The sequence below is a fragment of the Rhinolophus sinicus genome, chromosome 14 (assembly GCF_057876585.1).
Source record: "Rhinolophus sinicus isolate RSI-liver-muscle chromosome 14, RSI-T2T, whole genome shotgun sequence".
NCBI lineage: Eukaryota > Metazoa > Chordata > Mammalia > Chiroptera > Rhinolophidae > Rhinolophus > Rhinolophus sinicus.
Window position 1 is genome coordinate 58,445,034 of NC_142514.1, and position 14,453 is coordinate 58,459,486.

Genomic DNA, 14,453 nt, shown 5'->3' on the forward strand with positions numbered 1-14,453 from the left:
TCAGATAGGTTTGGTAAGCTTCACTTCCAGCTTCTGCCATGTCTCCTGGGTTACTGTCTGAGAGCACATGTACAGTGACCAATCTGACTTTCCCATGTGCTTACTTATGGAAGATAATCTGTAAAATCCACCTCTCTTTCCACAACCTATCCAGACATAAAGTACCACCTTACATTCAAATAAGCTCAAGCACGAGTGGTTCGGAACAGCTACCTTCTTCCTGTATCAGGGAGTAATAGAAGAAGTGTTCCAAATGGCTGTCATTGTCAGGCACATGGTGCTCTATTCCCAATAATTTTTACCTTGTAGAAAAAAATAGATTTTTTAATAGAGATGTTTTATAGGTCCACAGCATAATGAAACCAGTTGGAAGTATTTTTACCACCCACTTTAACTCTCAAAAAGTCTAAATTTTGAAGAAAATAATATCACTCTTATCATAGGCTTTGTTAAAGGTTTTAGACTTGCCCCAAAGAGCAATGTAAAGTCAGGAAAGATGTAAACACAAGGTGAAGAAATGAAGAAATAGATTGGCTTTTCCAAAATATTATCTCAAACTTACTAATATGTTGTTTTAGAGTGCTTTATTTACACGTCACCTTCATATACTTTTAGAGAGCAAGGTTTGGTTCTCCATTTATCTCCCCTTAGTTCCTATCACAGACTTATTTGGGGCTTTAATAGTTGATAAAGGTTTGACATATTCTGAAATATTCAAAATATTACACTTATTTTTCCTCAGGTTTTTTTTTTTCCTTTTCACACTACCTGTACTTTTATTTTGGTTTAATACTACCTGTTTTAGTATAGTAATATTAATTACAGAAAATTATAAGGATTTTTCAAAGAACCCAAAAGAGCATTTTTTTCCTAAAGAAAATAAACCTGCTAATTAGAATTATAAAATTAAGGTCAATTTAAATAGATGAAGATTTTAGCTAACCTTTTAGTTTTTCTCAATGAAAGAAAATGAAGAAAAAAAGGAATATGAGCAATTAGGGCATTGGAAATTACTTAATGATAAATATCAATTAAAAGACAGTAAACATCCAGACTATCTGTATTCCATATATTGATCTATAATTTGATCTAATCAGGATTTGAGGTAGGATATTTTGATTAGTTGTATATTCTTGGCAAGTGTTTAGATAAAGCAATACAAAATGGGAAAGAAATATTACAGCAGACAAGATTTTCTTCATTTTCAACAACATGGGAAGTAACTTATTTTGACATCTTTACTAAGTAAACTAAAGAATTGAAAGTTCATAAATAATTTTTAGAAGATCTGCAGTTGTTAGGTCTCTCACAACTCACCTCAAAATGATTTGTGGAATTTGGGAAATAGGAACAAGTTTTCCAAGGACCTAACAAAGATCTACTCCTTTTAATTTCATTTGCATGGGAAGATGGAAAGGATATGTGGTAGTGAAATAGCACAGACTAAATTTAAACCACATGAGCTCGACTCTACCTCTCAGTAGCAGGGTGATCCTGAGTAAATTGCTTAATCTCTCTAAGCCTTAGTTTCCACTTACTTAAAATACAGACAAAGTGGTGGCTCTTATCCAAATAAGTGTATGAATTAAGTCCTAACAACTAAAGGCTGTGCTCTAACACTGAACAACGTTGGCTTCTTGTTTTGATCAGATACCATCAGGGGGCATATTTTTTTCATCAGAAGGAATTTTAAATGTTCTTTTCTTGGGAAGCCCTGAAACTACACATGGCGACATTTTCATATGAGAAACAGAAATCAAGACAGAGACACAGAGATAGTCCATTCTTTTAGAATGAGTAATTTGTCTTTTGCAGAGAATACTGAAGGAGAAAGAGGGACACGATAAATACTTATAGGGAAGATTAAATATTTTCAGATGTGTAGAGCAAGAGCTCTGCAAAAGCTAATAAAGACTGAATCAAAGATGGGCTCACTGTTCTTGCAGATCAGCTTGGGCAGGGACACTGTGTTATGCTCAGAGGGTGATGAGAAGTATAAGAATAATCAGAACATGGACTATGCTCTTGGTCAAATTTAACAGTTTTATAAATTCTTAGTAGAAGCTTGAAGGTCTTATCTGTTAGCTATATAAGCGTGCACATAATTTGCTTGAGTGTAACCAGTTCTTCTCAAGTAATTAGTACACTTATTTAAAAAGCTATACATAGCAGAACCCCCACTGGTATATATCAATACATATGTGAAAATCTAGTGGAAAATATAGATTTCCCACTAGATTTTCATCAATCTAGTGAAAATCTAGTAAAACACATCTCTTACTAAATGTTATTACTATTTTTATCTTGATGTATTACTGGTTTGTGATGTATTACTGGTTTTTGAGGTATTACCAAGATTTACAAGGATTTTGTAAAGCCTAAAAGACTATACAAATGTAAAGTGAAGAACAATTCCAATGATTATTTTAGTCTACCAACATAGTATTTCTCTTTCGCCATGTAGCATCCATCACTGTAAAGCTACAGGTATAAGAAAATAACAGTGATGAACTTTACCTTGGCCTGTTATTTCTAATTAGGTTTGAGAAACCCAAGAGACTTTTTTTTTTCCATTTTTTTTCTAGATATCTAATTTCTATGAGGTTATTCAATTTTTATGAAATTTTCTAGTAGGCGTCCCAAGGAGATGATCTGTGAAGGTATTGCCAGTAAGAATATAATTCCCATGTATGGGAATACTTTGAAAACTACAAATGTATTATTTATTTTAAGTTTTTTTTTAACTCCACTTTTTCTTTTTAAAATTCTAGCTACCTATTGTTTCATGAAGGTCAGAATAATATGAAAAAAAGTAGCTAAATGTTACAGGCACTGAAATGCTTATTAATACATAATATGGAGAAAAGGTTAGAATATTAAAGTACCTTGAACTACAGTGGTCACTAAAAGATGCATCTAATAAATATGATACCCTTAAATTAAAACATGTAAGTGAAATGTTGATGCTGTCATCTATAACATTTAAAATTTATAATGGGTAGTGTTTCTAATATAGCTTCAATAGCATTATCTAAAAGACATTGCCCAAACCATGATTTTAATTCTTTTTAACATATTTATGCCATTTAAAGAAAGCTGCAAATGAACTCCTGTACAAGAAACTTACTATCCAAGTCTAAACTGCAGGTTTCCAATGAAAAGAATTGGGAATATCGTTGCCCATGGGACATTTAGTTGTGTCTGGGGGCAATTTGTGCTGTCATATACAGGCAGTGGTGGTGGTGCTACTGGCATCTGGTGATGCAGCCAAACTCCCTATAGCACAGGACATCCCCCACAACAAAGGTGAGGTCCAGATGTCAATGGTGCCACTCTTGCAGAACTGTGGTGTATCAAAACCCTTCTTGTGGGTTTAAACATTCCAGTTTAGCCATTTAGATACCACAGTAGATAATAATATCTAGTGTTGATAAAAATGTCAGAAAAAGGACAATCTCATATATTGTTGATGGAAGTATTAATTAAAGTCAATGTTTTAGAGGCAATTTGTAATTTAAAAATCTACCTCTACTTGCATTTCTATTTTTAAGAAGCAATTCCTAACAACTATACATTATGGATATATGTAACTGTATTAGAACAAGGATTCTCTATGCAGTATTATTTGTAATAAGTAAATATTGGAAACAAATTAAATGTTTATCAATAAAGAAGTGGTTAAATAAATTAGAGTATACCCGTAATAGGCAATGATAAAAAAAACACGGTAGAATTGTGTATTCTAACAAGGAAGGATGGATATGATATATTGCAAGTTATAAATATAATCATTCAGGTTGTTTAAATTTCTAATCAACAATTTTTCTTAAATTTATATAAATTTATATTCGTGTGTGTGTGTGTGTGTGTGTGTGTATAACAAAGGTCTGGAAGAAATAGAGTAAATAGAATAAATATATAGAATAAGAGTAGTCATGAGAATATGAGTATGGGATAAAATGTTCATTTTTTTTACACAGTATTGTAATATTTGCATTTCAAGTTTAGGAAATTTTTGAAATAAAAAATGTAATAAGAATATATCACATAATGATAAATATACATAGCAAAGGTCCATCTTGTAAGGATTATGTGAGCAATTGATTTTTCCTGGTGAAAGAGAATTAAGAGATTTTAGATAGAAAGAACACTTAGAGGAGGCCACTACAAAAATTGAGTGGAATTCTGGCCAAACCTATAAAAAGTGGGTAAGAGTATAAGAGTAACAATATAGAAACACTCAATCATAAGGGTTGTAATTTAAATTAAAATGAAAGCTCACATTTTTTAAAGAAAATGCCTTATTGGATATAGTTTAATTAGTATTTGCCTCAATCAAGGAAACTCTATTCTTCAATAGTGAACGTGTCTATGAAAGACTTCAATTTCTACTTAAAAGTTAAATTATTTTCCAAACTCTTTTTCTTATTTGTGTACTTGAGTCTAATTTTGCACATTTTTAGATGAAAGAACTCTGCATTAAAGATTAAAAATATTGAAAAAAGAAATACATTATGGAAATTATCTTTAGTTTGCAGCTTGCTTTACAAAGATTCGAAGCCTCTTTCTTACACAGTCCAATCTTTCAAAAGCATAGCTAGGTCTTTTCATGTATGGTTACAATCTTAACATTCTAAATGTAGTGACTCTCAGATAGAATCAGTGGGGTCACTAGTTCATACTTTGGAATTCTGAGAGATCCTTAATGTTAATGAGTCAACACCTGAGGAAGAACTTTCATTTGATCAATGCAGGAAATGTTGCTGCTCAAATACCTAAATCATTAACACATATCAGAGTAGATTAAAAGCTTGAGTATTCCTTTGAAACAACATAACTAAGGGTAGAAAAAGCCATCAGCACTGAACTAAATCAGTTCTTATTTATTTACATATTGTCTTAAAGGCATTTTACATTATAATCTTAAACCAGATATGCTCCAGGGCTCCATTCATAAAAACAAGCAAATACCATTTACAGGATTTAGTCCTTACTCTGTAGAAGATTAGTTACAAATCTGGAAAGGTTTTCATCATGTTGTATATTAATTAATAATGAGATTTTAGGCAGCAGAGTTTTGCACAAAGTGGTAAGATGATTGAGTGCAAAGGACCAAGAAAATACCCAAGGGACAGCAAGTATTCTAATGAGGATAAAGCTCTTGGAGGAGTTGTTTTGTGGAGATATGCAGTGTGAAAAAAGGCTGAACATAGGAAAGGTTCAGCTAGAATACTGAGAATGTTATATACCAGCCTATGGCATTTCGACTACAGGCAAAGGAACTATCAGCAGGGAATTAAGAAGGCAGACCATAGATTCAATTTCATAAATATGAGTTCCTACTCAGGTATTTACTAGGTATTGGGCAAACTGTGTAATTATTCTATGCCTCAATTTCTCCAACTTCAAAATAAGATAAATTGTATACATACACACACACACACACAAACACACATCATTTTGAGTTGTTTGATCAATTAAATTAAATGTGCTAACACATGGAGAATGTTTAGGTTAGTGCCAGGGATATACTAAGACTTAACTTTAACATTCTTATTATTCTTATTCATAGTTCCCATTATCTGAGCTGAGTTTATTATTATGGATAGATTAAAATGAAATGGAAATTAGATTTGTATGGAATCACAAAAGATCACAAATAGCCAAAGCAACCTAAGGAAAAAAAATAAAACAAAGCAAAAATCAATGAGGCTGGAGGTATTAGACTCCCTGATTTCAATTTAGACTACAAAGCAACAATAATCAAAACAGCATGGTATTGGCAGAAAAACAGACACACAGACTAATGGAATAGAACTGAGATCCCAGAAATAAACCCACATATACATGGGCAGACAATTTTCAACAAAGGAGCCAAAAACATATAATGAAGAAAAGACAGCCTCTTCAATAAATGATGCTGGGAGAATTGCAAAGCCATGTGTGAAAGAATGAAACTAGACTGCTATTTGTCATCGTATATCAAAATTAATTCAAAATGGATCAAAGATCTAAACATAAGAACTGAAACAATAAATTGCATAGAAGAAAGCATAGGTACTAAACTTATGGACCTTGGGTTCAGAGAGGATTTTATGAATTTGATCTCAAAGGCAAGGGAAGTAAAAGCAAAAGTAAGTGACTGGGCATAGTTTAGTGGTTACCAGTGGGTAAGCGGGGAGGGGAGTAGTAGATGAGGGTAAAGGGGATCAAATATATGTGAAGGAAAAAGAACTGACTGTGGGTGGTGAACACACAATGTGATATATAGATGATGTATTACAGAGTTGTACACCTGAAATCTGTGTAACTTTACTAACAATTGTCACCCCAATAAATTTTAATTAAAAAAATAAGTGAATGGGACTATGTCAGACTCAAAAGTCTACACATAAACAAAACAAAAGAAACCATAAACAAAACAAAGAGGCAACCAACTGAATGGGAGAAGATATTTGCAAACAACGCTTCCAATAAGGGGCTAATATCCAAAATATATAAGGAACTCAACAACAACAAAAAACCAAACAATCCAATTAAAAAATGTGCAGAGGACCTGAGAGATACTTCTCCCAAGAAGATATGTAAATGGCCAACAGACATATGAAAAAATGCTAAACTTCACTAGCTATTAGGGAAATGCAAATCAAAACCACAATGAGATACCTCCTCATGCCTGTTAGAATGGCTATCATCAACAAGACAAGTAACAATGAGTGCTGGAGAGGACTTGGAGAAAAAGGAACCCTCATACACTGTTGATGAGAAAGCAGATTGGTGCCGCCACTATGGAAAACAGTATGGAGGTTCCTCAAAAAATTAAGAATAGAATTACCACGCAACTGAGCAATCCCTATTTTGAGTACTCAAAAAATCTGAAAACATTTATCCATAAAGATATATGTACCCCTATGTTTATTGCAACATTATTCACAGTGGATATGACATGGAAATAACCAAAGTGTCCTTCGATAGACCACTGGATAAAGATGTGGTACATATATACAATGGAACATTACTTGGCCATAAGAAAAGATAAAATACTGCCATTTGCGATAACATAGATGGATCTTGAGATTCTCATGCTAAGTGAAATAAACCAACAGAAAAACTCAAGAGCTTCATGATTTTACTCATATGTGGAATATAAAACTGAAAGCAACAAAGGAACAAGACAAAGAAACAAAAACTCATAGACACAGATAAAGTTTAGTGGTTATCAGAGGGCAAGAGAGGAGAGTGGGAGGTAAAAAAGGGAAAAGTGGTCAAATATATGGTGATGGAAGGAGAACTGACACTGGGTGGTGAACACACAATGTAATATATAGGTAATGTATTAGAGAAATGTGCTCTTTGAACCTATATAATTTTACTAAACAATGTCACCCCAATAAATTTAATTAAAAAAAAAGACTTTAAAAAAGAATGAAATGGTAGAGAATGGCAGACGAAAGAAAGGTTGGAAGGCAACTGCAAAAGAGACATGGTAAAAGGAAAAGGTAGTCTACATTAAGACAGAAAGAATTTTTAATTCTAATGTTAATACTATCTGTAGACTTAGAGCATTGGGCCAGTCACTTAACATTTTTAATCAAACCTTATTTTCTGTTAACTATAAAATGGGATAATAATGTGAATGATTTAAGGAGATTGCATATTACAAATTAGCTGTGTGTTTCAAAAGCAGTAGCTGTTCAATATATCATAAATTTAAAAAAAAATCCTGTTGTTATTAATACTAGAATCTTAGTAATGGATAGCAATAGTTTGACTATGAAAGTAGAGAAGAAATGAAAGTATTTATGGAGGTAAATTTTAATGTGTAATTAATGACATTTAAACTAGGGAGTGATGAATCTATGAAAAGATGATTCTTGAATATTTTTAATAACAGATGATAATTTTGTTATTTTTGGTATTGCCTTATTTATAATGGCAACTATTTTGACTGTGCCCTTTGTTTGCCTTTAAAGGGAATCTGGCAAGTTTACAAGGCAGCTTGGTAGACACTTAAGTCCACATTAAGAATCCATTGCATTTGAAGCAAAATTTGCTTATTGCGCCACCCATAAACAAGTTCCTCCATCTCAATGAAGACTTGCTGAATGATTGTTATAGCCCATATTGATCTTTCCCACATCTCATCAGTGTCACTTATATTTTATTATATATTGTTTTTTGTCATTTGTTTTTTCTTGCTTTCTCCTCATTAATACTACAGTAGATATGGGATACTTTTTATGTTTTCTTTATTCTCCCGTCATACCCACACCATCCAATTAATATGATAATTATATGGCTTGGCATCTTTACCTATCAGAATGTCCCCAAACATTGTATATTGATTTTCAATTCAGTAGAGCTGCGTAGATGAGTGTGGGGGTAGTGTGGTTGGTTCTAGGGCACTGTCCCTCCATTGACAAAGCCCAACTCCTCTGCTGTTGGGGCTTAGAAGGATCTGATCATTTCTTGGTGATAGAAGGAACTTCATAACATCATTTTGATTTAGTTTGGTTCTTATTGCTGGTAATCTTGGCTTATATGATGACCTCTACTTAGATAGTATATGTTATTTTTGATGTTTATAGTATTGCCTTTCCATCTTGGCCCCTTCCATTCTTCAGAGAAGGACAGTCATATCACCATCTAACCTCACATCCCTATTCAACCAATTCTCATAAGTGTGCATGACTTCACTTGACCTGGCAACCTTCCAGGTAGCCCTAAAACTTATCTCCACTTCTCTAACTTTTCTTTGCTTATGGAATAGCTGAAGTCTTTGAGTGTATCCCCATCATTTTATTCCTAAGCATGCTGTATAATAATCCTTTCCTTCCCTGTTGTCAGGGGACACTCCAGTAAGCATGCAGCTTGTAAGAAACTCCCAACAAAAACAAGTCTAGTGTCTATGTTCACATTTGGCCCAGCATCAAGGGACATCTGTCAAGCTTTCATAAAAATGTGCTCATCATGAAAATTCTGTCAACTGGCATTCCATGTAACACTAGGATGATAGTTTTACTCTTACTATTTCTGATTCCATTCTCTACAAACCTTTGAATATTCCTCCACAACTTCTCTTTAAGAGAAAGGGGAACTCTTATCTTTTTTCTCACTGGTAGGGAAAATAAAAGATTTTCAAAGAGAATATTATGCTCTCCCAAAGGCCCAGGACTCCTACCTCTGAGCCACCAGCCACTGTGCCTCCACTTTCCAGGTCTCTTACTGGGCTACAAGGAGGTCCTATCGTCTCTTTGTAAGACCCATGTGATGTGTCAGGCCCAACCTGTGGGTGGCCCTTTTTCAAATGTTTGGTGTTCAACATTTCTTTTACTTCATCTTGGAACAAAATATTATTCTGTGACAATGGGAAAAGTTTCACCTCTAATGTTGTGTCATACAGCTGTGTAGTAGTATAGTAGTAGTAGTAGTAATAGTAATAGTAATAGTAGTCATAGTAGTAGTAAGCCAGCATTAGCACAGAAAACCAGGAATACTAGAGTAAATGAATTCATTTCGATTCAATTCAGTAATTATTTAAGGAATTTATGCAGTTTTTGAAGATACTCAAAACGATAAACAGTTTTTTGGGTAAAACTGAGGTGCCTTATACATTTCTTAAGTACCCTGACCTTCTGGTTAAAAGTAATGATTGTCATCCTGAAACTGTATGAAAGATAAATTGGTTCATTAATTCCAGACTAGGACAGTGTGACATTGGTTCAGTTAGGGTACTAAGAAAGCCTGTAAGACTCATGTTTAGATAAGCTCATCTAAAGTCCATGGACTTCGCTGTAAGACAATCCAAAGTTACCATTTCCTTTACATAAGCAAAAACAAAAACAAAAAAAATTCAGAGAGCATTATCCATTTTTTACTTCAGATAAATAGGCTCCTATTTTTCCTGTTTTCAGTATAATTTCTAGCCCACTATTTTCATCTAAACTGTAAGCATCATATATCCACAGAACTTTCACTTGTATGAAAGAATGTCAGAGATTGTCTACTGTAGAGAGGGGTTCAGTAAAATTAGAATGTGTAGAAAGTGTTGACACAGTACTCATATCAGGGCAACATATGAAAATGTGTAAATGGGATACTATTCAGTCTGTATTCTTATGTAGGTTGAAAATTCTGGAATTGCAATAAGCTAACTGAAATTATTTCAGCTGAAATCTAGCCAATTAAAAAAAAATATATATAACTAGATTCATTGTGAGAATTATAAACACTTTTCTGTGATAATGGTAAAATATAGTCTCTGAATGCATTTTATTTCACCCACAGCATTAAAAAATAAATCTTGATGAAAATTGTCCGCTTTGCATTTCAAAATTTCTCCATTTAGCAGCATCCTCACAACCATAAAAATAAACATGGGAAAGAATGAGAGAAAAATAATTTTAAGAAAAGATAGCTAGCTTATGGTCAAAACATGTGGGACAAAGTTGTCCAAAATATTGTCACAACTCCTCCACTGATAATTCATTCCATTCTAGAACCATGTCAGACCTCCCAGATTCATTGACAGACTGTTATATTCAGAATGGCTTTGAAAACTTACAGCCCTTAGAAATGCTCTTGAGACATATAAAAATGTCTTTACTTAGAGTGGAACATATAATACCTGCCAAATTTGTAGGTTTGAAACCACTTCCAATAAGAATTAAAAGGCCCTCTTCCTAGCTGAAATAGGACTATCAATATATGACTTGTCTGCTCATGAGAAATAGCGGGTTCTGTCTCAGACATTGCAATTTAGTGTAAAATCACTTTCATGATAACAGGGTACACAGGATGATAAAACAACAAAGATGACAGTCTAATCTTCAAAGATCACTGATCATCAATAGAATATTAAAGGACAAAAACATCTGAAGTGCCAGATTATCAGCTGGTTGGAATACTCTCAGTATTGGGGTATGCTGAGATACTGCTGATAAGTGAAAAATGTTTTTCCTATATGTTATGCGGAAACATATTCTCTCTAGGATGGGTAAATTAATTGTATTCACTTTGAATTTGAGAAGTATATATTTTTTCTCAATAGTGATACAATATATTTAAATGTTAATAAATGATATACTGTAAAGTGTTCAAAATCATTTCTTCCCTTAGAGTAATGCCTAATTGCTGAAATTTTTAAGCACCTTTTAATTATCAGTTTTTTGAATTCTAACAACAATTTTAAATATACGTACAAGAATGATTAGACATGCTGGTCCTATAAAACTCCAAATAAAGTTGTTTTCTGTGCTAAGCCAACATCTGAAAAGTAAATAAGAAATAAAAATCTATAAATGTGTTTGTATGTACTTTAACAAAACAAAATTTTCAGTGATACTACAAAGCATATTCAGACTTACAATTCAAATACTTTAAGATCATCTTAACTTACACTTTGGTGGTGCCGTAATATCTATAACCTAATGATGCTGAAAATCCAACTACCACAGCTGGGCTGAGATAACCAAAGATATAAAAATTCTTGTGCAAAAATCCCTTGTTGTAGATGACTCCTACCACAATGAGATAAAGGTGGATGCCTTCAATGCACATCCATGCAAAGGCAGCTAGAAAGAAGTAATGCAGCAGGCCAGCAATGATTGAACAGAAGAGCTAGAAATCAAAGAAAGAAAAAAAAAAGAGAAATGCTTGCTTTAACACTATTATAACATAAAATCTTACTTTCTCTACAAATTATGCCACCTTATATCATGCTTGATCACATTAAAATATTCCTGTCAAGTGTCAATTTTTAAAGATGTACCACTTCCAGCTGATTTAAAAAGAACTGTATTTCATCAATATAAAATATTCACCAATCCTGTGACAGAACTAAGTTACTGGTTTTGTCCACTTGTACTTTTTTATCCATTTATATTGTGTGATAAATTGTGGATTTACATGTAAACAATGATATCTTAATGAAAATGTTATGATTTAACTTGATTTCTGTTTTAGAGATGCCTTTATTTTATTCATGCTTACCGCATAAAAATACTCTAATATTATGCTAAATAAAACATATCTTAAGTAGCAAACATTTAATTTACAAAATATCCATTGAAGAATCACTTTAAGTTATAAGATTACCGGGTAAATTTCAGGTGAATTTGTCAGTGAAATATTATCTATTAGTATTTACTTTACATCTATAACTGTAGCTAGGCTTATAAGAATTAACAGAAAAAGAAGTAGTTACACACTTCTGTATTAATAGAACTAACATGACCTATTACTGGAGAGATAACATACTCATAATACACACATATCTATTGCACTTATTAAAATTGAATACAATCTAGCACAATGAGATTACGTGCTAAAATATGTTAGAGAGTGGTATATAAGGTTGGAAACACAGAAATCATTAATGATTAAGATTTGGGAATCATTTTAGTGAGAAAGTGGGATTTGAAATATGGCTTGAAATGGGAAAAATTTGCTAGGTGAAATAGAATTGAACATGAATGGTATAAAGGATACTTTTGCAGTGAAAATGATGGTGGGATGAAATTGAAGGAGGAAATAGGTATTGGAGGATAGTGGGAGATACGTAAAATTGAAAGGTGTTCTGAATAAAACTCCAAAAAAAATTTAAAAACACAACAGGGAGATCTAGTGTATATGATTTAAAACAGATGTTTTGTGACATCTACTTCAGGAGAAAACTTTGGTAACTGATGGTTAGATTCGGTACTTGAAAGATTTCTAATAACAATGGAAATATGGAAGCAATTTAATTTTTTTGCAGCCGTGGGAATGCACCTCTCCAGGCTCCAATGAAGGGCTGTGGCCTAGGGCTCCAGCTGCTGCACTAGGAAAGCTGTGTTTATGTCTTCCTCTGGCAGCTGCCAGCCAATGACTGAGCACAGCAATGCTTGCTAAAACTTTCCTGTATTTGAGAGACAGAGGATTCCTCTGCCCTGTGACTTTGGCTCAAGGTCTTCTCAAAGGGCTCCTTGACAACCATGCTGAACTTTCTTTAGAATTGCTCTGCTGTGTAAAATGCTTCCACCCATTCATCCTTTCTTTCTTCTCTCCCTCACTTGGAGTCAGACCTATAGATTAGTCTGATGGCTCTCAAAGTCTCTCCCCAATTTCTTCCACAATCATTTTGCCTAATAAAATCATTGCATGTTTAATTCCATTTTAGTGTCTGCTTCTAGAAGGACCCAGACAAACGCAATATGGTATTTGATAAGGCCCTCAATCAATTATGGTGGAAAATCAGTAGTTAGGAAAGTGGACTACTAGGTAGAACAAATTTATCATAGTTCAACCTATGAACCTTAGTTGCTATGTTCAATCCCCATGTTACTATAAACTTTATTTAGAATTCTCTGTCTCTGCTCTACCTTTGTTTAATGGCCATGTGAAAACAAAACAAAGAAAGTTATTTCTTCGGTTCGTTGCAAGGCTTTCGTTTGTCCCAATACTTCATTACAATGAGAGACATTGTGGTTAAGGAAATTGATAGGCAGGTTGATTAGATATATTAGCATTATCAAACTTAGAAAAGACTTAAGTGTATAGAGTTTATGCCCCATTAAACCCTTAAATATAATTCATGTTTCTGTGACATATATATTTACGAAAGTACAAATTTAAAAATAAAAATACAGAGGTAAAGAGGTCTACATACCTTATTAGAATTGGTATTGATCCCAACAAGAAAAACAAGTTCAGCAAGGAATAGGTTACAGCAAAGATTTTTGTGAATTGTCGTCCTGGTGCTTTGAATTTCACTGAAGAACCAGAAGGTAAAAATGCATATGGCCAGGCAAATCAGTGAAATAATTATTCCTAGTTGAGTGATCCTTGTAAGAATATTATAATCTTTAATACCCTAAGGGAAAATAATAATAAAGCTGTTAAGAGAATAACTCAGTAACTTATCAAAGGAACTACAACATATAATGAACTTTCTTTTTTGGTGAAACATTAATCAAAATGTTCATAAAATGTAAAAATACAAATGTGCATTTAGATGACTTTTGAAAATGTTCAATATTCAGAAAAGATTGCTATAAATCACATGTCACTTTAACAGTTCTGTAATTAGTGATTTTTTTCTAGGCATAGTATACATATTAGTATATGGTTTAACAATGTTATCATCAATTTCATGATATTAGAATGGCAATTCATTATTATACAGTGAAAATGGTTAATTAAAGCAGATTTATCAGTGGAAAGAACAAGTCATTCCTATGCAGTGATTCATCTAAAACACATTAACAAAGGTATTAGAAATGCTGAATATATAGAATATCAAAACAGTCCAGCTGAGAGACTAACATGAGAAAGATTGATTTTATTCTACTTAGATGAATACTTATTTTAAACATACAGAATAGAGGCTTTTTTGCTTACTTAACATTCAGAAAAAAATCATCTTTATGACTGACATGATTAGGTGGATTTATTTGGCCACTTTATATACTTGA

At 33.0% G+C, this 14,453-nt stretch overlaps 1 protein-coding gene across 2 annotated transcripts in view; it reads right to left on the minus strand.

Annotated features, from left to right (window-relative positions):
- Positions 1-14,453, minus strand: part of ADGRL4 (adhesion G protein-coupled receptor L4) — a 104,905-nt gene that overhangs the window by 18,865 nt on the left and 71,587 nt on the right. For both annotated transcript variants that reach the window (XM_019743359.3, XM_074334998.2), the window contains 3 exons: positions 13,649-13,852; positions 11,399-11,619; positions 11,202-11,268 (listed from right to left, as the gene is read on the minus strand). In XM_019743359.3, coding sequence (XP_019598918.2) covers positions 11,202-11,268; positions 11,399-11,619; positions 13,649-13,852 — 492 coding nt within the window. The remainder of the gene's footprint in view (positions 1-11,201; positions 11,269-11,398; positions 11,620-13,648; positions 13,853-14,453) is intronic.